Source organism: Barbus barbus (genome assembly GCF_936440315.1).
Source record: "Barbus barbus genome assembly, chromosome: 36".
Lineage (NCBI taxonomy): Eukaryota > Metazoa > Chordata > Actinopteri > Cypriniformes > Cyprinidae > Barbus > Barbus barbus.
In genome coordinates, this window is record NC_136714.1 from 23,349,159 (window position 1) to 23,377,109 (window position 27,951).

The 27,951-nt window shown below is 35.6% G+C and overlaps 1 protein-coding gene across 2 annotated transcripts in view; it reads left to right on the plus strand.

Annotated features, from left to right (window-relative positions):
* LOC306856172 (rho GTPase-activating protein 24-like) overlaps positions 1–27,951 on the plus strand; it is a 133,546-nt gene that overhangs the window by 29,519 nt on the left and 76,076 nt on the right. For both annotated transcript variants that reach the window (XM_079395253.1, XM_079395254.1), the window contains exon 3: positions 18,830–18,917. In XM_079395253.1, coding sequence (XP_079251379.1) covers positions 18,830–18,917 — 88 coding nt within the window. The remainder of the gene's footprint in view (positions 1–18,829; positions 18,918–27,951) is intronic.

The following is a 27,951-nucleotide window of genomic DNA, read 5'->3' on the forward strand; positions in this document are numbered from 1 at the left end:
TTGATCAAAACTGGTAGTAAAGGCATTTATAATGTAACAGGAATATTTATATTTAAAATAAATTCTCACTTTTGGATATAAGAGACTTTTTTTTACAAACATTTTACAGACCTTTTCTTATAGCATATACTATGTATTTGTTATTATATTGTTTTTACTATTGTATATATTTATTATATTCAATATAATATGTTATTTAAAATAAAAAAATATACTTTATTTTATTGTAAATGTATTATAAACTTTATTCTATTTATACATTATAATACACTGACATCTAAATGTGTATTGTATTAAAACAGATAATCAACATACATAAATTAGTCATTAATATTTATTTTTACTGTTTACTTTTATAAGAGACTGAAAAAATAATCAAAAACAAACTTTTGAATTGTAGTGTAAGTTATGTTATTTTTATTATATTAAATAAAATTGTTATTATATTATTTGTATTATACATTTTATTGTATTTACTAAAACAAAATGTATTAAAACATTATAATATAATAATTAAAATAAATATACATAATTTTATTGTATTATTTAGGCTATTTATGATAAACTATATTTACATATACCAAATATATCACAAAAACCTTTTGTTTGCTTGTTTTAGAAGATAGTTGACATTTTGTTTTGATGCCTAAAAATGATTTGTTACACCTGAAATTATATATAATTATAATAATTTCATCCAAATTTATAGAAATTGCTTGAAAAGAAGTTTACCATCCCTGAAAGTCATAATTCACACGCCAACTAGGGAGGGAGTGTTACAGTATAGCTGGATAATTTTATTTCAAAATAAAAACTTTTTTTGTAGATATGACCCTTTTAAAGAAACCGATACAGTATATTTAGATCCTGTGTCTCTCTTTTTTCTCAAATAAAGGTGAGCAGCGAACCAAAGACAGGTGCATTAATCCCAACTATCTCACCTACAGCATGTTCCTCGCTGCTTTTATTTCTCTACCACACAAAAAACCAGGTGAGTTTGTTCTAGAGATGGAAAACTCATATGTAAGTAGGGCACAGAGAGTTTGTGTCATTTGCACAGAGCCCAGAATCTCCCCGAACTGTCACACAGCGAACAGAAACATGCACGGCTAACCAATGCATTGCAACACCGGAACCAAAAAAAGAATAAGAATGAGAAAAAAAGTGATACCACAGTTATATATCACACATGCGAAGCAAAAAACACTGTCAGAATAAATCAGAAAATTCATCAGTTTGTAGTTGAGGAGGGCAGTGAAGTGTAATTAAGACGTCCCAGAATGCAACAGAGCCACGAGAGGTGATGAAGCACTATCATTAAAGTGGCTGTTAATTAGTATCTTTATTCAAAGCGATGGCTCCATTAGTTACCTGCCTCATTAGCTTAATTGCTGTCTCTCATTCCGGTGCATGAACATCTGTCCCCTAATGTTCCCTAAGGAGACATGGCCTTGTGACTTCACACACACACACTCGGACAGGATCATATTCTCGGAGTATGTGCCTGCTTCTGGCCATGTAGAGTTGTTGAACTTGACATAGAGAGGGGCTTTGTGTACTTGCGTCAATGGCATTAAGTTAGGCACACGTGGTTCGTCACAACAGTGCGGTGTCGTGTGCGTCTGTCACGTTTGGAATGCACAGAGCGGCTGCTGACAGGGTCAGAGGTCATCCGCTGCCGTACGGAGAGGGGCATTAGTGGGCAGGGAACCAACACATGTGGGTTCATTTTATGCACTCGAATACAGATAGATGTTCATAAAGGGGGTTTTGTTTAACTGTATGGTTTGCACAATTATTGTAATTCAGTTGAAAGTATAATAATTGGCTATGCTGGGATGACACTGAGGTCGGAATGCCTGTTTTAGGATAAGTGAACCTTTTCAAATAAAGCTGGCAAAATGCATTTTATTTAATTTTTTTAATATTTTAATTTTTTTATATATATATATTTTGTCATTTTATTTTTTAATATATTTTGTCATTTTACTTTGAAAATATTTTCATTTTATTTTGGGGATTTTTGTGTGATATATAACAGACCATTAATTTAGGATTTTTGAAATTCATGAAAATTTGGTGGCAAATCTGACAAAATATTATAATATATTTCATTAATTTAACTTTTTAAAAATAGATTTGATCAAGTTATCTTTAATCAATATATTCAATTTATATTTACTAATATTTTTCTTTAAAAGAAATATGAAAATGTTGAGGCAAATCTGGGAAACAATTTTGTGGAGAATTCCGTTATCTTCATTACATTTCGTTTGTATTTATATGTACTTTTATATATAAAAAAAGTTATGGGCATTTTGTGGCAAATCTTACATTATGTAATATAATAATAATAATAATAGTATATACACACACACATATATTTATATTACATTTATATTTCCTCATTTGTAAGTCACTTTGGATAAAAGCGTCTGTTAAATGACTAAATGTAAATGTAATATTTAATTATAATAATATGACATTTAAGAATAATATTTCCTTTTATTTTACTTTATTTTTATCGTTCAGTTTTTGTAAACAGAAGTTATACTTTTTATTGCATTAGTCAAAACTTTTATGGAAAATTGGACAAACTGTATTTTTATTAATTTTAAGGTTTGATATTTGTTTTTGATTTATTCCATTCAGTGTTTTTTTTTAATCATTACAATTAATTTGTATTTATATTTACTATTTATTTAAAAATGTATTGGATTTTTATTTAGTTTCATTCAGGTTTTTTTGACATCTCAAAAAGAATTCAAAATGATGAATTATTAAGTATTCATGTGAAATCGATAGTTTGCACCCCATTGTCTTGAACACACATATGCAATATGCAATCAAATCCCTGATGATATGCGCAGCAGCATCTGTCTTCATGAGCTAATTCACTGATGTGTCCTAAATGACCTGCTGAGCCACTGTTTCCTCTAGCACTTCCTGTTCCACTATAGACATCAGAGGTCGTCTGGGGAGCGGAGCAGCTTTCACTGCTTGCTAAATGAAGTCTGAGGTATTAGTTACAAAGCAGGATGAAAAACAATGTTGAAAATAATCTGTTCGCAAGGGATGTTTAAAGTGAACAGGCAGTATCAGCTAAAAATAATCACTGGTATGAAAAGATGGTGTAATAGTGAAGTGAAGTGACATACTGCCAAGTATGGTGACCCATACTCGGAATTCGTGCTCTGCATTTAACCCATCCAACGTGCGCACACACAGTAGTGAACACACACACACCGTGAACACACACCCGGAGCAGTGGGCAGCCATTTATGCTGCGGCGCCCGGGGAGAAGTTGGGGGTTCGGTGTCTTGCTCAAGGGCACCTCAGTCGTGGTATTGAGGGTGGAGAGAGCGCTGGACATTCACTCCCCCCACCTACAATCCCTGCCGGCCCGAGACTCGAACCCGCAACCTTTGGATTACGAGTCCGACTCTCTAACCATTAGGCCACGACTTCTCCTAATAGACACCTGAAATGTTAATTTATACAGGATACGAGCCAGTAACTTAGAAATCAGAAGGGAATTTGCTTTCATAGAGAAAATGTGCTGATCTACATGCAGTTTTTATGGCTCATTATTTTTGCTAATCGATACTGTGGCTCAGAACGCTTCGCCTTTAAATCTAAAAATTTATCAGGACTTTCACTCTGAAGCGCTTTAATCTTGTTCTCTGTCCTTCAATACGTGTCAGGACTTTGGCAAATTTAGGACACATCCAGACAGATTGAAGGTTTATGTAAGTATCTCTCTCCTGTGGATTTGAGACAGGTGATCTCTCTTTATCCACTCTATCAGTTGTAGTTAAGAATAGAGTCCAGTCTGAATATCTTCTCTCTCTCAGGCGGTAGATATGACAGTAATTAGTAAACTGAGCAGACTGAGGTTATGGCTGTAACTTTTATGTCTTGTTTCTGTAATCTTCTTTATGTCCTCTGTGCTCGCACTCCTTAAATCTTGTCGCCATCCATCCTCCAGTGAACAAAATGTGTGGCACTATGACTTTACTGCACGGTGTATAATCACCATAAAAGTATTCCTTTTTAATGAGTCTCATCTGATTAGACTGTAAAACAACAGTAAACACAATAGATCATTAAAAAAAGCAATATTTCAGGCTGCAGAAGAAATATAGCATTACATTACTTACCCACCAATGGATCCTCTGCAGTGAATGGGTGCCGTCAGAATGAGAGTCCAAACAGCTGATAAAAACATCACAATAATCCACAAGCAATCCACACCACTTCAGTCCATCAATTAAAGTCTTGTCAAAAGATGTCAAATCCATAATTATTGTTTTTAACTTCAAACTATATCTTCCGGCCCATAATATTATGAGTCTGATTTTTATTTTATTTTATTTTTTGCTGGAGGAAGTGTTATTATGGGATCGTATTTTAGCCAGAAACAATGGTTTAAAGTTAAAACACTGTAATGTTTCTTACAAACAAAAAATTAGATGTTAATTGATGTACCGGAGTCATTACTTGTGGATTATTGTGATGTTTTTATCAGCTGTTTGGACTCTCATTCTGACGGCACCCATTCACTGCAGAGGATCCATTGGTGAGCAACTGATGTAATGCAAAATTTCTCCAAATCTTAATGAAGAAACAAACTGATATATATTTTGGATTTTCAGCTTTTTTTTTTTTTTTTTGATTGGTTACTTGAACTGCTGTTCACTTTATAGCTTTGAAAAACTTTGAGAGAGTTTACTTTCCTCCTTATCTAAGGTTCATAGATCCTATTAGTGGTAGCAAACAATTGTGGAACACCAATTTTAGAAGCAATTAGCATCCAGTGCTCAGGCATAAAGCTCTGGCCAAAGAAATTATCTCCATTGCATTTGTCGTCCTTCTTAGATCATTTGCATTTCATCTTTGAGCTAAACCGGCTAATTGGCTTTAGGAAGCACTTAGTGACTGATGCCATTAGAAACTACTCTACATTACAATCTAATGATCTTAAATGAGTTTGCTTTCACTGGACAAATCATATCAGAATGTCAAGAGTGCAATGTCTGCTTTTTTGGGTGTATTGGACGACTGGAACCATGAAAAAGCTGGCAAATGTGTGAAGCAGGGTTATTAGATTAGATTAGATTCAACTTTATTGTCATTGCACATGTAAGGTACAGGGCAACGAAATGCAGTTAGCATCTAACCAGAAGTGCAATAAGCAGAGGTACAGGATATACAGTGGCTACAATATGTTACATATGTACAGAATATACAGATAAGGCAGTAGTACTATGGACATAATTTACATTTTTTTAAATACTATCAGTATGATATACAGATGGGTGATATGAACATACTATACAGATGGATTGTGCAGTAAATGTATGTACACTATGAGCAAAAACTATGAACATAATTACAAATGGATATGAATAAGCTATAAATTAAGATATATAAACACTAGTGCAATGAACATTGAAAGTGCATAGAAATAAAAATTTACAGTACATAGTACTCAGTGTGTAGATTGGTTGTTGTTTTTTTTTTTTAATCGATTTAATGATGGGGAGGGGTGAAGAGTTTGTAGTGGTGTGTGAGGGGGGTATCATTGGGCAGAGTTTAGTAGGGAAACAGCTGTAGGGAAAAAGCTGTTCCTGAGTCTGCTTGTCCTTGTTAGGAGGCTCCTGAAGCGCCTCCCAGAGGGCAGTAAGTTAAACAGTCTATGGTCAGGGTGAGAGGAGTCCTTAAGAATGCCGCGAGCTCGACGTAAACAGCGTTTTCTCTGGACGTCCTCAATGGCAGGGAGTGGTGTCCCTGTGATGCGTTGGGCGGTTTTCACCACCCTCTGTAGTGCCTTGCGGTCAGCAGCTGAGCAGTTCCCATACCAGACTGTGATGCAATTGGTCAGGATGCTTTCAATTGCACACCGGTAGAAGTTCCGCTGGATGATTGGAGACAGGTGGTTCTTCTTCAGTGTCCTAAGGAAGAAGAGGCGTTGGTGAGCCTTCTTGACTAGGCTGGATGTGTTGGTGGTCCAGGTCAGGTCCTCCGAGATGTGGGTTCCCAGGAACTTGAAGCTGGAGACACGTTCAACAACCATCCCGTTAATGTGGATGGGGTCATGCGTTCCACTTTTCTTCTTCCTGAAGTCCACAATAAGTTCCTTTGTCTTGCTGGTGTTGAGGAGCAGGCTATTGTCAGCACACCATGCAGCCAGGTGCTGTACCTCCTCCCTGTAGGCAGTCTTATCGTTGTCTCTGATGAGGCCAATCACTGTGGTGTCGTCAGCAAACTTGATGATGGAGTTGGATCCATGCACAGGCCTGCAGTCATGGGTGTAGAGGGAGTAGAGAAATGGGCTCAGCACACAGCCCTGTGGTACGCCGGTGTTGAGTGTGATGGTGGTGGAGCAGGTGAGGCCTGACCTAACATGCTGAGGTCTGTTGGTCAGAAAGTCCATAATCCAGCTGCAAAGGGAGGTGTTAACACCCAAGTCTCCAAGTTTAGTGGTCAGCTTGGAGGGAATGACGGTGTTGAATGCTGAGCTGAAATCAACAAACAATATCCGTGCATATGTGTTGTTGTTTTCCAGGTGTGTGAGTACCGAGTGGAGTACTGTGCCTACTGCATCCTCAGTGCTTCTATTGGTTCTATAGGCAAATTGGTGTGGGTCCAGTGTGGGTGGGAGGCAGTTCTTGAGGTGTGCCAGGACCAGTCGCTCAAAGCACTTCATAACAATGGGTGTGAGTGCTACGGGGCGGTAGTCATTCAGGCACGTTGGGGAGGAGTGTTTCGGCACTGGCACAATGGATGTGGACTTAAAGCATGTTGGCACCGTTGCTTGGGTGAGTGACAGGTTGAAAATGTCTGTGAAGACCCCTGAGAGCTGCTCTGCACATGTCCTGAGCACACGTCCAGGAATGCCGTCGGGGCCAGCAGCCTTGTATGAGTTGATCCGGCTCAATGCTGTGCAGACATCTGTGGAGGTGAGTTTGAGGGTCTGATGGTCTCCTGAGAGTGTGATCTTGGTGGCTGTCTCCTTGTTGTTGTTGTCAAAGCGAGCATAAAAGTCATTTAGCTCATCAAGGAAGGAGATGTCTGTGACCGTTGGAGTGGAGTTGCATGGCTTGTAGTCACTGATGACCTGGATGCCCTGCCACATGCGCCGGGGGTCGTTATTGGTTAATTAAAACTAAAAGTAAAACTAAAATAAAAAATTAAATAAATGTTAAATGATTTTTTGTTTCAGATATTTGCTAATTAACATTTCTCATTTTCATAATAAATAAATAACACTGTATAATAGTTTTTTTTTTTTTTAAAAGGACAAACAATTACTACAATTAACTATATATATATATATATATATTTTTTTTATAAAATTAAATAACATAAGATATAAAAAAACAAACTTATTTTTCATTTTCATTTTTCATTTCATTTTTCATTTTTATAAAGAATAAATAAACACTATACAATCATATAAAAAAAGACAAAAACACAAGACAAAATTAACTAAAAATGAAAATGAAAATAAAAAATAAAATAAAATAAAATAGAAATGTCTAAATATTAATAATGCCTAAATGGCATTTCATTTATTCTAAAATAATAATGCAGTTTGAAAAAAAGCAACATAGGGCAACATACTTATTTTACTAATACATATTAAACTATTTAAAAAGCTAAGGCAATCTCAGTCTGTATTTTCTCAGGAAAGATGGGATTTTATTCAGTAATGAACATTTTGTTCAATATTTTTGTGTGTTTTGTATTTGTAATTGTTGTGAATAGTACTGTGTCATTATAGGAACAGGCTAATGTTAGCAGTGGTATGTATTAGTCAAGTTTCGTGTGTTTCTTGTGAGGAGCACAGTTTTATGTTTTAGTTGGCATTGAAATTGCACACTAAGCTTTGGAACAGAAATCCTTTTTAGAGGAAAGGAAAAGGTGAAGGTGGCCAATCTATTTAACCCTGAGGGATACTGTTGTTGCACAATATCTGCTGTTTTTGACTGAGCTATGAAAAGATCAGATTAAACTAGAGCAGATTTGTGCTCAGAGTGAATTTGTACCTCACTGAACACAACAAAACAATGAACATGAAAATGAAAGACCTTTGAGTGCTGAGATGTGGTGTAGCATGATTCCCTCAGACTCAGCTTCAGGTTTTTCTTGAGCAAAACTCAACCAGCAAATAGTGAATTTCATGGCCTTTTATGTCTCTCGTATTATTCCTGATTGGTCATTGGTATGCTAGGCTAGCTGGCAATTTGACATTTTGCCTCGGTGCCATTATTGCTTGAAATTGGGGCTCTGAAATATGAAAAAAAATCATTTTTCTGTTCCTGCAGTCTAAATGAACATTGATTTTTGGACTCAATAAATATCTAAAGTCTCTTTTGTTTTAGATGCTGGTAGGTTTCTGTGTTTTTCAAAAAATAATAGGCAGTATATGCGTGTAATAAACTGGGATAGTAAAAGTATGAAACATTTTAGCATTGAACAAATCACACACTTTTATGTTGGCTGATTTATTCTAAATATTTCAAAACATAAAACCTCCACCATTATAGCTTTTAGCAAACAAAAGGAAAATGACCGTGCTTCATTAAAATGACTCAAGTATAGTGTTTCCAGCAGACAGTTTATAGAGTGTACAGTACATTCAGCCTAGCGCACTAATAAAACCAGCTCATTTGCTACATTTATTCCAAAGCATTTGCTAAGCTAATAAATGTAGATGTAGCAAGTAAGGTTTTATTGGTGGACAAGGCTAAATGTAGGCTCTATAAAATGACTGCTGGAAATGACAAATACATTTGCACTTCAAAGCAAAATTTAGTCATTTTAATGCAGCATAACCTTTCCTTTTATTTCCAAAAACTCTAAATCAGCCTTTCATTTTCACCTACTAAAGTCTGAAGTTAGTTCAGACTTTATTTAGTTTGTTTTTATGTATTCAGCAAGGATGCATTAAATTCAAAAGTGACAGTAAATGCGTATTTTTAATGATTACTTAGATTTACAATGTTACAAAAAAACCTATTTAAAATAAATGCGGTTTTTGTCTTTTCATTTATCAAAGAATCCTGAAAAAAAGAAAATCTTTTGCAACAATATAAATTTATTTAATGCCACTTTTGATCAATTTAGGCTAATGTCTTTGCTAAATAAAAATATTAATTTGTTTGTACTTACACCAAACTTTTTGAATGGTAAAGTATCATGTTTTCCAGCAGCGCAACTGTTTTCATTCTTGATAATAAAAAGAAATGATGACAATTCAGCTTGGCATCACAGGATTAAATTAATTTACAAATTACATTTTAAATATATATTAAATAGAAAACACTTATTTTTAATTGTCATAATATTACTATAGTATTTGTTGCCTTAATTAGCATATGATACCTCTTTTAAATATATATATATATATTGTGGCAGGAGGAGCAAACGACAGACACAGTGGGCGTGGCGTCAGGCCTCAGAGGTTTTTATTAAACAATAATAATCAAAATAGTGTCCAAGGGGAAAAAGTGTCCAAAATAAACAGGGGATCTGGTGTCCTCGTCGTGCTGCGGGGTACGTGAAGGAGGGCAGTGTTCAGAAAGGAAGGGTCCAGGTAAGGGACGGAGTCCCCTCTCGGGTGCGGGAGCGAGTGGCGGCGGCTTTTCTCGAGCGGCTTCGTCCTACTCCTTGGCCCCCGGAGCTTCTGGGGGATTAAACGGCCCGGCATCCTGGCCCGTCAGCCGTAACGGGTGCGGCAGTCTCCCTTTTCGACGCTCCCTTCCTGGACCCGCGAGGACACCAGCGTGCATTCACGGGGAAGAGACCGGTCTCCCGAGTAGAGGCGCGCTCGGCATTTAAACAGCGGCGGTGATGAGGCTCTATTCACATCAGGTTCGCCTGATCACACGTCGCCAGCCCTGGCTGTTTCAGCACCCCTCCTCTCTCACACTCCCACTCCCGTCGGGAGCCTGGTGAAGGACGGCGAATACGGGACGGGGTGGTGATGATAATAAGGGGGGAGGCAGCCGACTCGTCACAATATATATATATATTTTTTTTACAGAAAAACTACCCACACACATACACTATGTGGCCTATATATCTCTGTTGCCAGATAATGTGTACAGAGCATCTCACAGGGGAAAATATTACATTGGCCAGGATGTAGGTAATGGAAAGTTGAGGTTAATCACATTTCTGAACTGCTGCAGTCTACTTGTTTGTAGACCTCCTCTCTACAGGTACACCGGCCGCCAAACCTGATTCCATCAGGTCTGCCATTGTGAGCATTTATAATATTACTAATTAGGTTTGGTCTTCTCAGCGGCACAGAACAAATTTCAACAAAAATAGAGAAATACATTTGGCATCCAACTCAATTGTGACCAATCAAAACAGCTAGATGGATGCTGTCCATTTCAGAATAAATTTCTGATTTAAACTCCTGGCAAACTAGCTCATTTCCCACCTGTTTTCTGTTAGACGACCACAAACTGTGGTGAGGGTAATGATGTTTACTTGCGGCTAGTTGGTTAAGTAGCAGATATCTGAGAGCTGAAAGTTGTCAAGATCGTAATGGTTCTGCAAATGGACTTTTTCATTTTTGTGAGTGGAGAAATCTTCTGATAATTTGCTTTTGAAACTGGAACAGTCTGTTAGAGCAGCCTGAGGTTTTAAGGGCAAAGTGGTCATGGTTTAGTGTAGTTTGAACCTACAACCTTCTGATTACTAACCACCAGTGTTTTAAGTGCATTAATTACTTTTTGAAATATTTTGATTTTATGGCATTTATTAAAGGGATAGTTCACCCAAAAATGAGCCATTGACTTCCATAGTATGAAAAAAAGAATATTCTTCACAATCTTCTTTTGTGTTCAACAAGAAGAAATTCATACAGGTTTGGAACAACATGAGGGTGAGTTTTCATATTTGGGTGAACTATGTTTCTAAGCATACTTTTGACTTATTTAATGTTTTACTGAGAAATAAAATTGAAAACCTCTATTTCCCATAACCTACGGATGTAGGTCTATTAATAGGGATGGTAATTGTAAATATTGTAACAATTACAGATCTGATTCTTCTTTATGGTTTCAGTTCCTTAACAGCTCCATTTCCATTCTTTTAATACTTTAAAGAAGAAATATATGAAATCAAGAAATGCAATTATTTTGCCAAATGAGCTCATTTAAATATTTTACATGTATAACAAGTCTTGCAAATGGTATTTACTCAGACCTTTATTGACTTTTGATTTTAACGTCTTTATAGGGATGGCATAGATACAGTTCAACAATTTCCAACTATAATAATTAAATAGAAATACTACAGTGATTTAATATTTAAATGATTTTAAATAAAACTCTTGCAATCTGTATATGTTTGATTCACTAAAAAGAACCAGTTCATTAGACTCATTTGTTCAGAATCATACCACATAGTTGTGCTGTAAGTTTGTGATTCCCTAACAAGAAACGGCTCATAAGAGTCATTCGTTCAGATTCATACACTGTTGTATATGTTTTTCATTCACTAAAAAGAGCTATTCATTCAGAATCATACTACACTGTTGAGCTGTATGTTTTTGATTCACTAATGATGAACCATTCACAAGTCATTCGTTAATTCAAACGTTTTAAATAATATATTGCCGTTATTATAGACATTAAATCTGTCTATATGAGAATACATTAAATGCATGATGTGCATGTCAAGCATTGCCTCAGGCAAAAGTAACAAAATAATAATAATAATGTTTTATTTTCCATAAAAAGTCCCAAAATTGGCTCCTCTTTTTAGGAACAAAATATTAATGTACTGTATTTTAAAAGCAATATCTCCTAACGCTAGCAACATTACCAAGACTGTTGTGCCTAATGTTTTGCCACAGTCCAAATGGCTGTTTATTTCATTCTACTGCTGCAGTCCCTTGGACGTTCTGACATTTTTCTGTGAGCAAAGAGAAACAGACTTGCATTATAAACAGCTGATTTCACCTGGATATGGGTACATTTGTTGCACTCGCTGCAGGCAAAAGACTGCATATTAAAAAGCAGAAATAAAGAAAGGAGAGCAAACAAAGCCTCTAAGTGTGAAAAAGTGCTGCAGGACAGACAGGGGCCACTAATGAACGAGACGTGAGGGCAACCCTCTGAGGAAAAGTCAAGGTTAACTGTGTAAACGTGCACCTAATGGGACCATTCCACAGCAAATGGCTTTCCTTTAATTAATTCCATGGGACCGTTTAGGACTTCAGGCCTAAGAACTGGGTTGTAGCTTGTTTTATTTCCTCCTGTTCCTTTTGGTCCTTTACCATCAATCTCCGCTGGTTGATAAACAAATCGAGCTCTTCTCATCCGATCTGGAGCTGGATTTTTGCGTTTCTATGGAGAATTCCCACATACCCGTTGGCTCTGTATGCAGCTTCTGAGAAGCTAACTTCGTTTTGGCACCATGGGGACTGAAATTTAATTAAATTTAAACACTAGTGACATAACAAATCATTTTTTTGCTTTGTTCTGCTTCTCTATTTTTCTCTCAAGCAGGGAGGGAAATTCCTGAGATGATATTACGCTAACCTCTGCCCCAGCTCAACGTAGCACAGCAATCTGAGGCGATGGGGCAATATCCTCTTCCCACAATTTCCACTCCTGTGCTGTCCAGATCACACAGAATGCATGTGGTAGCTGGTAGTGTCTTTGATGCTGTATTTTTCTGGTGGGTTGTGTTAAAGTCTGAACTGTCCTGGTCTGGCTTGAGGTGTTAATGATGGCACAATAAAACAGCCAGGACTCCAGAGAGGTCAGAGAGGTGCAACACTTTGCTGAGAGATGAACTGCTGCCCCAAAGCAATGACCATGGGAATCCAAGGGGTCAAGGTTTGACTGGTTTGAATGGTTAAGACCCAGTTGGTAGGTTTTGTGATATTTTTTAGGCAAAAAGAATATATTTCCATTGATGGCCAATGATAAGTAGCATTATATTCTGACACATTTTTAAAATAAATAAATAAATATTAATAATAATAATATATTTAGTTATTAATTTTATTTATTTTTTATATTTAAATTTTTTTATATATAATTAATTTCAATTAAATTGACATTGGACATGAGAAAGATATCACTGTATCGCAATTGGTTAAAATTGGGAATTTGTTCATGCTTATTTCCTTCATTTTTACATTTGTATTATTTTTGGCATTATTGATTAATATTGATTAACAACACTGTAATCATATTTGTTTTTCTCCAAATATATATATATATATATATATATATATATATATATATATATATATAATTATGTTAATAGACACATTTACACAAAATATAGAATTTTGATGTTATTATATTCAGATTTTATTATTATTATAAATATAATTATTATGTATATCATATTATATAATTATATATAATTCTTATAAAAGTTAGTTATTATATTAATATTATAATAGTATGTTAATATACACACTTTTAGACAAAACAATATATAATTTTATTATATAATATATAATTATTATAATATATAATTATAATTATTATCCTGTATAATTTATAATTATATATAATACAATTAATTCTTATACAAGTTAATGTTATTATGTTAATATTATAATATTACTATACAAACCCATTTATCACTGTTAGATGTATTTTTTTGCAGATCTCAAAATAGTTCCGTTTTTATTCCCCCCGCCCCCCTATTTTGACAAAACAATATATATTAATACAACTATAATTCGTTCTATTTATCAGATATTGGCCATAGCTTTAAAAATGTTTATATCGTATCGGCCAACATTTTTATATCAATGCATCCTTCCTGTGGTAAACTTTGAAAATATAGGTCAATGCTTGTTTTATCACAATAGATCAGAATATTACAGTGTAAATGTAGGTTCTAATATGAAGACTGGCATGCATGAGTAATCCCAGAATGCTTTGGGCCATACTCCACTATATATATCATGATCATTGTTGTTGTTCACCAGAGCACATACTAATTCTTTCACGTCTCTTAGTGTAGAGTAAGCAAGGAAGTGCGCCAAGGAAGACACATGCTTCCTCTGCTCTGGAATGGGCTGGGTTTTGTTCCCTGCCTTTTGATGCTGCGTCTTTCCATGTTTTCCACATGGAATGCTCTCTGGGGACAACAGAAATGCCTTTAATTGAAAGGCCCATGTCTTTACCAACCCACCCTCGAGGCTTCTGTTCTAAAACAGGAACCGCTGCCCACAACAAACCGCTGACCTGCCTTACTGTGGGCTGAAATTTGTACTATCCTCAAGAGCCCCACCAATGCTCCTCATGGGGGCGGCAGGTACGGTTTCCGTCACTTAAGAAGTTCGAGTTCAACTTAATCAGGAACGTGCTGGCAGCAGCATCTCGTAAAGCTTTATGATGTTTTAACAGAAGCAAGTCACTGCACCGCATGCAGAGAGACTTGAAAAGCCCGGGGGAAAGAGGTCATTGTGTAATGATTGTCATATGTGGCTGATTTTCACATTTCACGAGGTTCGTGTAACCATGACAGGCACCACTTACAGTCAGGAACCCTACAATCTAGACCAAGTATTTTTATAAGGTCTTGTTTACTCTTATATCATAGTAAACTGATCCTAATGGTTTAAACACTCAATAGGAACAATAATATTTTGAAAAATGAGGGACTCGTTTTGATGCTCCAGAAGGAAAAATTATGCATTAAAGCTGTAGTCTACGATGTTGAAAATCATCAAGCCAGAATTTTTAAAAAACTCATCCCGCCCCTCCACACGCACACCCCTCCCCTCTGTGCTACCTGATCCCTCCCATCGGGAAACGACCTGAACAACGTCACTCAGTCAAGCAGGAGTAAACATGGAACAGAGATGTACCATGTGCGATGTCGGCTAACATTCCAATGCCGACCGGTAGCATGATCATGTTGTCAGACTGATAAAAAACTATTTATGTAATACACCACACCATAAAAGTATAAATAAATGCTTACCTGCTCAACAAAAAGTCAGCCATGTCAGCGTCGGTTTTAAGTCCAAGGTTTCTCTGGAGCTTCCTCCAACGGGCAATGGTGGACACTATATTGATTCGGCTTTGAGTCCGGCGTTCTTCACATTTTTTTTTAATCTCTGCTCTTTCCTCAGTTGACTTTCTCTTTCTTCTAACCTTGACTGTTGGGGCGAGCAGGGGCCGCTTGCTGCTGTCTGTTTGTTGGTTTTTCTCCATTGCTGAGTTGATGCTGCCTACTTTCGCGCAAAATTTCATGACGCAGGAGGGGGCGGGGTGGGGTGTGGTGGGTGGAGACGCGAGTGGAGCAGGGGATTGGATGAGAGCAGTTAACCAATGTAAGCTGTCCGGCCGGACAGCTTACATTGGTCAATTTCTCTGCGGGTGTACACCCAATAGAGTGAATGGATTTTTTTCATTCTTTTTTCTCTTCATATTATTAGGATTGTACTGTAGAACCATAACCAGCATCTAAACGAGGTTATTAATAATGAACAATCTTTGAAATCGTAGACCATAGCTTTAAGAGTCCGGGGGGGGACTTTTGAACAGAATGGAGATGTGTACATTTTTCTTATTTTGCCTAAATATAATATTTTTACATTTAGTACTGCCTTTCAGATGCTGCAGAAGATAGTTGCATGTTTCCCAGACGACAAAATAAGTTACATTTAGCCTGATCTTCAAATTCAAAAAGTTTTCACCCCCCGGCTCTTTATGCATGGTTTTTCCTTCTGGAGCATCAGTGAGCGTTTGAATCTTCTGTAATAGTTGCATATGAGTCCCACAGTTGTCCTCATTGTGAAAAGATGAATCTCAAAACCATACAGTCATTGTTGGAAAGGGTTCAAATACACAAAAATGCTTTTTGGGACCTGAAGGGTTTTTCTGAAGAACAGCAGGCAGTTTAACTGTTCAGGACAAACAAGGGACTCATGAACAACTATCGCTAAAAAAAACAAAAAAAACACAGCTTTGGATCGTTCAGGTAACAACACAATATTAAGAATCAAGGGTATGTAAACTTTTGAACGGGTCATTTTTAGAAATTCAACTATTATTTTCTCTTGTGGACTATATGTAAACATCTTTTATGTGAAATATCTTATTCAGGTCAGTACTAAATAAACAATAACATGCATTTTGTATGATCCCTCATATTTTGGTAAAATAATTAACATTTTGCAGATTCAGAAAGGGGGATGCAAACTTTTGACCTCAAGTGTGTGTGTGTGTGTGTGTGTGTGTGTATTATATATATATATATATATATATATATATACACACATACATACATACACATAATTGTATGTTTAAATATTAAATTACATTGAGGTGTATTATATAATTATATATAATAAAATTGTATTATTATATATTATTATATTATTGCCAAATGTGGTTAATATATGGTTTAATATATTTTCAAAATGGAATTTATTCCTGTGTTGCAAAGCTGAATTTCCAGCATCGTTACTCCAGTCTTGAGTGTCACATGATCCTTCAGAAATCGTTCTAATATGCTGCTTTGCTGCACAAGAAACAGTTCCTATTATCATCAATGTTGTGCTGCTATTTTTGTGGAAACCATGATTATTTTCAGAAATCTAAATAGAAAGCGCTGGTTGAGTAGAAAGCATTTATTCAAAAAATCTTTCAAAAATCAAACCTAACTGAGCCCAAAAAAGTTGAGTTGGTTTTGATAATGTCATGTAACTGAAGCTCTAGTGCAGATATTTGAATAATGTATCAGCCGCTATGTTAACTATTCTAATCTCTGCATCCTGAATGTTCTCACTGTTTCCAAGCATACTGGATACTGAACATATGCACTGATATTTGATAAGGATGTAACTGAGCTCTGTTTTCTCTCTCTCTCCCAATGAAAACGTGCCTTTTAAGCCCCCCTTTAGTGCAGATATGAAATACTCTCCCTCAAAGATGACTGCTTTAGACCTCTGCAGTTGTTCCCCTGCATACCATAAATAACCCCAGTGTGCCAGTGCCTACTGTAATGCTACTATAAAGATGTATATGAAAACTGACCATGTGTGACAATCAGTAATGCATATCGTAATTATGTGATTTAAATAAGAGGATGTAACACATGGTATTAAAATGACGGAAAATCCCCCTTGAGCATCTCTGACGCTTATTTATTTACAAAATAATAACAAATATGATATATGTCAAATATGATATGCTGCATTCTTGTCCCTTGACTTTATTAAGTGTATTTTTAATTTCCCTTAAAGTTAGTGCTTTTAAGTTATAATTTTGGCAATAAATGGGTCATTTTAGGTTTTAAAACTAAATCTATCTATCTCTTTCTCTCTCTCTCTCTCTCTCTCTCTCTCTCTCTCTCTTTATATATATATATATATATATATATATATATATATATATATATATATATATATATATATATATATATATATATATACATATTTATATACTGTGGACATAATGTCCACAGTATACATACTGCATTCTGTACAGTAGTATGAAAAGAAAGTGCATTAGTGGTGTAGCATGAAAAGAAAATGACAAACAGAGAAAGATGCATGAGATAAAAGAAAGCATCGATAGTGGAGGGCGAGATGCTGGGAGGATAAAGAGACAGACAGATGAGAGCAGTGGGGGAAATCAGGCTGCTTTAGTAGTCCGCTGGTGGTTGTAACATGGTCTGTGTGCCGCGTTGATGTTGGGTCTATTTAAAGCAGCAGTTCATCCAGCATGTCAAACACTGATCTATAATCCCACAGTAGTCGCAGTGCTGCTTAAGATCCGATTTCTCCATAATAACAAGAGCTTTGTCGACTCTAATGCCACCTGCGCTCTGTCATACAGCCCCCGAGGGATCCATCTGCAACCTCTGAACTTATTTCTGCCTTCTGACTCCAGCTAATGCCCAGATGATGGGATGGTTTCCAGCATTGACATTTCTCATCCCTTTGCTTTTCAGTAAAACTCTGGGAACAGTTGAACTTAATTGTAATTTCTTTGAAAGAAGTCTCTGCTTTTTTGATCTTTTGATCAAAAATAGTTATATATTTATTTTTATAATATATAATTATTATCATGTATATTATATACAATGAATTCTTATAAAAGTTAGTTATATTAATAATATAATAAGTTCATATACATACACATTTATAAATATAAAAGTATATTTAGATAAAACAAGATGGAATTTTAAATATATATGTTTTATTTTTTGTTATTTTTTCAGACATCTATTTTGTATGAAAGATATTTATATTTTTAACATATTTTTAAGTTGAATATATTATTTTTATAAAAAAATTAGATCTATATATGATATTAAACTGTAAATAATTAATATTTAAATAACATGTAAAGGAAAATAAGTTGGAGTTCAATTGAGCTTTTCATTTGAACAAAATGTATGTGTGTGTATATACATTATATGTAAAATATATTTTTATTATAGGTATTTATATTTATATAAATAATACATATTTCTTTGAAAATATTTAATATATATTTAGAAAATATAATAATAAGGAAAAGCAAGTTGAACTTAACTCTAGCTTTTAACAGGGAATTTATTAACATTTTTTATATGAAATATATTTATATATTTTTTAATGCTATTTATTTATATTTTTACATTTTATATCTTAAATCAAACAGACAAAATCTAAATCAAAATATATAAATGAGAATTAAGTCTCAAGAAAGGGATTTTTCACATTTTAGCATCCTATTCTCCAATGCACCCAAGCTTTTTTTATTTTCCTCGTACGTCTTGCTTTCCTCAGCAGTTTGTGTCTGACTAGTTTCTTTTGGCTTTTTGGTTCCTCTAGGGCACCATTTCCCTACCTGGCAACAGAGTCACCGAACATCCCAGCAATGGGGAGGAAGGCGGAAAGTTCCTTTTTGAAGTCATCCCAGGTAAGGAGAAACTGATTTTTACCATGTCTGTTTTTGCAATGCAGTTCCTGTAGCTTTCATGATGGGACCGCAGTGACCTCACTCGCTAAGGAGAGGTCTTCAAAGACATTCATCAGAACTAATGAGAACAGATCGACGCTGGGCACCTCGCTGACAAACACAGCTGAATCCTGACGCTCCAGACACAACATATCACAGGAAATCTGTGTCATTTCAGTGGAACGGTCTCTTGCATTTGTAAACAGTGCTCATTTTTAAATCTTCTGGACATCTTGTCATGTAAACCAACCCATGTGTTTTCAAATGGATCTCTCTTTATCCAAGTTTGTGGGTAATTTGTTTTCTCCCAAATATAGTTTAGTGATGAATGATGCTGGAGCTGCCACCTGCTGTAATTAGTTTACAGATCACACTCTTTTCTCTCTCTTCGGGCTCTGGTTGTGTTTGGAGAGGGTTCAGATAAAACGCAGATGTCCCTCTCGTGTGCTGGATGATGAATCACAGAGGACAGATGAGTGCTTGAGGAGCAACAGAAGAGCAGCTCTACTTCCTGTTCAGTTCTGGGGAACACTCTGATAACATACACACCTGAGCTTCAAACTAAATAAATGACTGAAACATAAATAACAGAGACACCTGCTTTCTAGCAGCTGGAACTGTGGTACCACACACTCCTACCACACTATATCAACACTTTATTATAGGGGCTACAAGATTTGACCACCTCAAAGTTATGAAGCTCACTTTTGACTTTCAAACCTTTTTTTTAATAAATCATTCACTTACAGACTGGTTTGAATCAGTTTGCCAAATCATATATGTACACAGACATATATATGTGTATATGAAGACTTTGGCTCCAAAATGCTTTAAATCCATTTTGATTAATTTGAGTAAAAATGTGTTTTCTTCACCAAGAAAGTGGCAAGATGAAAACCACTATTTTCTGTTTCAAACTTGCTCATAGCATAGCTAAAAATTCAAATCCAGATTTTGATTTTCAAAGATTTATTATAAAAACTCATCTTTTTTCCCCCAAAATGCAATAAATCCATAACATGTTTTTTTTTCCTTCAAAATGCATCGAATCAATATTATTATTATATATATATTTTTTTTTTTATTATTTTTTTTTTTTTCATATTTAAAATACTGAAAATACACAACAAAGTAAGTTGATCCACATATGACAGCCTCTGAACTTGGTCAATACTAATCTTATATACAGGCACTGGACTAAAAATACATTCAGTCTTTGCCATGTTAAATTCATTTAGTTGACTAGTGCTATACACTGTAGGCTATATAACAAAAACATTAATGGCATTAATAAAAACACTTACACTGACAAGCTACGCGATATCGCGTGCATAATCGAATGCTATTCATCTGCGATTATGAATGCGATATTGGTCCATTTAAAAGCACACGATGGAGATCACATAACCGGCTTTACCGACGAGATGCGCGTGACAATCACATGCGATTTATCGTGCAGCCCTAATTTTTGTTTGTTTGTTGATCACAAAGTAGATGATGAAATCTAGAATGCCGGTTGTATTCAAAGCGCCGCCATTACCGGTACTGTCTACAGTGCGTGGAATGGTGCGCTGTGATTGGCTGAGCAGATTTATCGCATTCTGCAGAGAAAGGAGATTGGCGTTTGTCGCGGTTTGGGAAAAAAGGGAGAAAACATGACAGAATAACACGACAAATACCGCATTTTGCATAAAATTAAAAACAGACTTTTTAGTTTGGACTCCATACCTGGATTATATTGATGTCTCGTTAAGCAATATTTTGAGTTTTGGTATGCAATAACGCATTTTATTTTATTTACTTTTTTTTTTTTTTTTTTTTTTTTTTTTTCACTAGCATTGTAAGAGATGGGCATTGTTTGATTGTTTTTTTTGTTTGTTTGTTGAAATGTTCATAAAAAGATGTAATAAAAAACAAAAAAACAAACAAAAAAAACAGACTTTTCAATACCGATCAGATACAATACTGATTTTGGTGGAAACTCCTTTTTTTTTTTAAAATGGCGTTTATCGCATTTTGGAACCAAACTCTTCATATATATATAACTTAGACAGCAATGCAACTGCAATGTTCCCAGGTGCAGAAACGTAGCAAGGACATTGGTAAAATAGTCCATGTGACATCAGTGGTTCAACCATAATTTTATAAAGCTACGAGAATACTTTTTGTGCACAAAGAAAACAATAATAACATAATTTATTCAACAATTCTTCTCCTCGAGTTACTGTTTTTGAGAGTACCCCAGAATGTAATCAACGTAATCAGCGTTGTTTACGTTCACAATGTGCGCACTTTATCCTGAACATAAACAACACCGATTACCTTGATTACGTTCTGGCCCTGGGGTACTCTCCAAAACGGCGGAAGATGGTAACTCGGGGAGAAGAATTGTTGAATAAATTATGTTATACAGTCATGGCCAAAAATATCGGCACCCTTGCAATTCTGTCAGAAAATGCAACACTTCTCTCAGAAAATTGTTCCAATTGCAAATGTTTTGCTATTCACATGTTTATTGTTTTTGTTTGCACTGCAACAACACACACAAAAAAAGAGAATATAAGTCAAACTTGATCAAATTTCACACAGAACTCAAAAACAGACTGGACAAAATTATTGGCACCTTGTCAAAATTGTAAGAAATAATTTATTTTCAAGCATGTGATGCTCCTGTAATTTGTATTTAGACACACCTGTGGCAAGTAACAGGTGTGGGCAATATAGTAATAGATTATTTCATGATGCTATTTTTTAAAGATAACTTATGATAGATTTGTAAATCGTTAGCATAGTACTTAATCATTTGTGAATGTATAGTATTTTGTAAACGATTAGTTCATCATTAACTAATCACTTAAAAATGACTTGCAACTGAAGGTTATTATAAAGTGTTACCATATAAGTTAATGAAATAAACAGTCATCCCATAATACATGAAACAAACATCTTGTGACTTGTTTGGGGGAAAAGACTGATATGTTCTCAGAATTGCGAGTTTATATCTTGCAGTTCTGACTTTTTTTTCCTCATAACTGTGTGATACAAACTCGCAATTCTGACTTTATTTCTCAGAATTGTGTGACATAAACACAATCGCAATTGAGTTAAAAAGTCATAATTGTGAGATTATTTTCATCTTGCAATTCTGACTTTATAAATCGTAATTCTGACTTTATAACTTGCAAATGTGAGTTTATTTCTCACAATTCTGTGAAAAAAGTCTTGCGAAGAATTTGTGATATAAAAAAAAATTGTGAGATAAAAAACCGCAATAACCTTTTTTTAAATTTTTTTATTCAGTGGCAGAAACAGGCTTCCATAGAAATGACTTGTCCATAAAACACCTCAAAAGAACAAAGACAAAACACCATCAGTGTAACATTAAAATTAAATAACATCAACACCATACATAATGTACATTATTCATAAAAAATATAAGAAACAAAACTATTTAAACAATATATCTAATATGTGTAATATTAATCTAATATGTAATATGTCTTTTTACTGTAAATTATATGGTTGACAAATTTGAGTATTTTACAGAAAAATTATGTATAATGCAATTTACAACTATTTACAATTTTTCAACATGGTAAGGTAACTTACAATTAAATTTTTTTTACACTGTAGTTTTTACAGAAATTGATCTATAGGAGTTGGCAAACTAACTCAAACCAACAACCACCCAGGTCTATGTGTATATGTGCATATACTGTATATGTACCATGAGTATATATATACCGTGAGTGTGATATCTTTTTTGCAAGGACACCTGAAAACTCGCTGATTTCCTGTTTTCTGTTCCTCTGTGCTTGAATTGCTCTGGAGCATCAGAGTTCAGTAGGTGTATTTTGGAAACTTGACGAATCACATTTTTCCCAGTAGTCAGAATGTTTCTGAGAGGAGTAACAGGAGATGTTATCAGAAGCAGACAGTGGCGGATCTGCTCTCATGTGGGTCTGCCGGATCACATGACTATATGCTCTAATCTACCTGTTGTAGGTGGAGAGCAGATGGAGCGATAACAATAATCTTGACAGCACACTTGTTCAGTCTTTATGTCTTTATTTCTGTTTCTTGGGTCTGGAAATATTACATATTTTCATTTTTAATTTCATTTTCAATCCTTTAAGACTCCTGAGCTATGAAAGAGCATTCTAACTGATAAAAGAGATTAAATGGATTAATCTTAAAAGTGTTTTTTAAAATAATGACTAACATGTTTTTATATTGCTAGTAGACACTATGCATTTGATTTTACTGTGATGTTCACATTACCTTCTTCGCTGGAATGAGCCGTGTCTTTTGTCATCTGTGTTCGGTGACACACATGAGCACAGTTTGTCTTTGTTTCCAGGCTTGTGACCTTGTAAGAAGTCAAAAAGTTAGTTTTAGGTCTTTGTAATTTTACTTTGAGGATCATTGCAGAGCTTTGGACCTTTATCTGCGTTGACACTGTGGCATTTGCATGAATAGGTCCTTTTTGCGGAGTAGATTAATATGACACAGATCATTGCCTACTGACCCTGTCATCACAGTCTTCTTATTAGACATGCCGGTAAATGCCACATTGTATCTGTCACCAAAATCATCACAAATTAGTTTCTGCGTGCTAGTAGAATAGCTGCAGTTTAGATAAATGGGAATGCTAACAGATAGCTCCAGGTATTATGCTTCTTTGGCCTACATGCAGAAATCCATCCTGTCCTGTGTTTCCCCAGCAGACAGCCGTGAGAGTGTGTGCATTGTGCCAGAAAACAGCAGAAACAGAGATTTATAGCACATTTTCAGCTCTTTGGAAACGCAGCACGGCTCCAACTGTCCTGGCAGGTGACTGTGAAAAACCAGAGCCATTGTTCAGCGCGTCAGTCTTAGATGAAAGCGTTTAGGAGTGATTCCATGCTTACGTGCACTTTTCCATACATTAGCCTTTTATCATCTTTATTCCATTGTACATCTCAGAAGTATTCTGGAATATTTTAAGCAACGTTTTTTTGCTGCATAGGCCATGAAATCACTTGTCCTTGAAAAATGCTTTTTGGAGGTAATGTTGTACAGCTCAGTTCATAAAAGAGGGTTGTTAAAAGTGCATTTAATTTCCTCTCGTCTTTCATAAATACAGACGGGAGTGTTTTGTTGAGGGATAACATGAACTGAATTTCAATTCAGTTCTCTTGTTATCTATTTTTTTTTTTTTTTTTTTTGTGTGATTCAGAGCTGAAGCACACACACAAAAAAAAAAAGTTGAACCAACTTCAAATTTTAAGGCAACCAGCTTCAGCAGATTTTTGAGTTTTCTCAACTTGTTGTTTTAAGTTTATACAACAAAACGTTGAGAATCTCCTACAAAAAAATAAGTTGAGAGAACTCAAAAATTTGCTGAAGCTGGTTGCCTTAAAATCTGCAGTTTGAACTTTTTTAGTTTTTTTTTACAGCATAGACTTTTTTGCACTGGGCAATAGCAATCCATTCTAATTTTTATATAAAAACAAAAGCAAAAAATAGTTATGATTAAGTGGATTTGGGCATTACAGTATTATATTGCACAGTATGGATTAGCGTTACCTATTGATTTTGTCCTTATAGAGGGACTATTATAGAATAGCTTTCTTAATGAGTTTAATATTTGTCGTAATCTAGAGACAGAGCGACACGCGTCATAATCTGAAAATCCAACGCCTCCATTGACTTTGTATAGCGGGAGGCTGCCTCCTTGTAATTTCTGACACATAACAAAAAACTGAACAATGCCTAAAAGCTGCAATGTGGCAAGGTGTACAGTAAACAAGCTAAAAAAAACAGAACTGCGTTTTTATAAGCTGTCGACCCCCAAAAAACAAGCTTTTAGGAACACAAAAGTAGAGCGCAATATAACTGCTTCCCACTAGAGGGAAACGTAATCGGCGACAGGAACAATTCATTATTTTTAACAGTCAAAGGACTATTTCACCACCCTATGTGAACCTAAGAGGAGGAGATATATTGAGAAACTTTACAAGTTGTTTGAACATAAATGTGTGTTGGAAGTGTGTGTACACATCCATCCTATAATGATAAAAATCCACCCAGTGTTTTTTTTTTAAATCCCTATTTTAAAATCCCCTTTCTCAAATCAGGCTGTTCTGGGGTTCCTGTCAGAATGCCGTAGTTCTGTACAGACCCCTCCCACGATAGTTGATTGACAAGACCGTCTTACCTTAGACCCGCCCTGAGTGAGCTGAGAGCTGTCCGCCATTGTGTCAGCTCCGGTGCAGGGGAAGACAAGATGTCTCCGATTAAGCGTTTGAGGTGTTTTGTTGTTGGATGTAATAATGAATATAGCAGTCGTCATGCACTCCCGACATCTGAGCTGCTGAAGATGCAGAGGATTAACGTTACTTTCATTTTGAAGGAAATGCGCTAATCCCTGATCTGCCTAAATGCATCTATGTTTGCCTGAATCATTCGATAGACGCTCATGTACTTGAGATTCAATGAATCAGATAGACCTATACATTCAGCTCACATTCTTGGATTCATTTTTGACCGATACAGCAATGCTTATCAACATAAATGACGTTATCTGTCTGTCACGTCAAAATGTTCATTTTGAAGTTTCCGGAGTCTAGTAGGCCTGTTTGGATTCCTTTCCAATTTCACAGGTCTGTTGCTTTAGATTTCAGACCACGAGACAAAATAGAGTAACTCATGAAGGCAAAATTGGATTTTAATTAAAACCTTTTTTCTTGAAGGTTTTAATATGTGGGGTTCAAATTTGCTCCATCTGTTGCTGCAGTCCAACAGCTCGCAATATATTTCTCTATCACGCAGACAAATCTACTGTCATAATAATGTGAATAATTACTTTGCTGGCCCAGCGAACACCAGAATGAAATATCAGACCTGGTTTTGCTGTGCACGGTGATTGTACCACAGAACGACAAATTTCAAGCAGGTTTTTCTGGAAAAGCAAATTAAAACAAACACTAAACTGACATTGTTGTTTCATAACTCCAAACCAGGCATAATCTTTCATAATCTCCGCATCTGGACCACTGTTTACTCACTAATCCTTTATTTATCAACTTCTAATTTATTTATAACTCGCTGACATCCAGTGAATCTGGATAATAATGAGGAACTGAGAAAAAGTGAAGCTAACAGTTTGTGCAACCACAAAAAAGTTGCAAGATGAAATGGTTTGAAGAGCATTTCTTCTTCTCTTTCTGCAGGAATAGACTGCAAATAGTCCCTCCGAGTGTGTATCTGTGGTTTGTGTGTTCATCACGAAGGTCATCAAAGAGAGAGGGTTTGTTTTACAGACATGAGTGGGTGTCAGTGAGAGTTCAAGGGGCAGAAAGCTGCAGATGGGGAAGTGAATCTGTGTGGTTTCAGAGAACACCTGCAGAATCATCAACTGAGACTGAGAAAAATACCACGTGTTGATTGCTTTGTTTTGTTTCTTCTTTTCTGTCTTTCTGTTGTTCTTTTGTTTTATTTTTCTCGTTTGTTTTTGGCAGGACCAGGTGACTTCCAGCAACTGTGTGCGGTTTAAAGGGGTCATCGGATGCTAAATTCACTTTACAAGTTGTTTGAACATAAATGTGTGTGTACGCATCCATCCTATAATGATAGAAATCCACCCAGTGAAGACCCTAAAGAATCATATCAACTTGTGTAAAATGGGCATCCGATGACCCCTTTAAAACATGGAGGATGTGAGATTTACGGAAGATTTCTGAAGATGAATATCAAAGCCAGGGTCCAAAAGCTACTGCAACAAGGACTCTTGGTCACTGCTGTACAGCCATAGTGGAAACAAAGAGGAAGTTAATGCCGTTGCAGATTTATTTTATTATTTACCTCTTCCAACAAAGAAAAAAAAAACATGCAAGTTGAAATATCATATAACACTTTTATAATAATAATAAAATGCTTAACAGATAAATATTTGATTTGTACTTCAGTTCAACTAATTTTGAACCATTTTGAGATAATATTTGTTAATATTATTATATGATTAATGAATGTTATTTCCAAAACATTACTCTTTGACGTTCCTCTGTTTTTTCCCCAAGTAGTCTGATTGTCTTTGGGTCTTGGCTGACATGAACCCTTGTAGAATTACAGCAGCAGTTAATCAGTGTTTTAATTGGATGGCTCTCATCAGGGGGTCTGAGGATGACTGAGAGGAATCCGGGGGCTTTTGTGTGAAGGTCGTGGCTGCTCTGCTGTGCAGTTTATTTACGCTCTCGCTGCTGTCTGTATGCCTCTGCAGCGGAGAACGAGTCGTGTCCTCTCGTTTACCGCCAACTGTTAACAGACATTATTCTTTGACTTGATCGCTGGTAATTTGCATGCCAATTTATTTCACATTTAGCTGCAACTCCCTGCCAGGACAGTCCTAATGTAGCGAGAATCACAAACAGGCACAGTTAGACTAATGTAGGCTATGCGTGTGTCAGATGCAGATTTCAGTTGACAACATTGGTTCAAATCCAGGTATAACATTTTCCCAGCTATTTAACTGTTAGTTGAATATTTTAACTTCTAGTAGTTAATAAGTACTTGCAGTTGCTGTGTGAAGTTAGTTGTGCTATTCCTCCTAGAAAAAAACAATGCATAAACCAGCCTAACCTGGTTTGGTGGTTTGGTTTTAGAGGGTTTTGGGCCACTTTTCAGCTGGACAGGCAGAAAAAAACAGTTTTAACCAGCTAAGACCTGCCAGTTTAAGCTGTTTTTGTTCCGCAAAGATTGAAACTTTTTTTTTTAAATACAAAACCCGATGTGTCTCTGTAGTATATAAAAAATATGTAAAATCTGTTCAAAATGCAGTCATAATCCATTACAATCAGCTTTAAAACTGATTAACAATGATGGAATTCAAATTCTGCCAATGATGATGTCATATGTTTACATGCTGCATTGGGATTGGTTATCAAAGTCCTCCAGGTTACATTGTAGATTAAACTGTAAGATAAAAATCTATAGATAATAAAGTCCAGAAAAATAC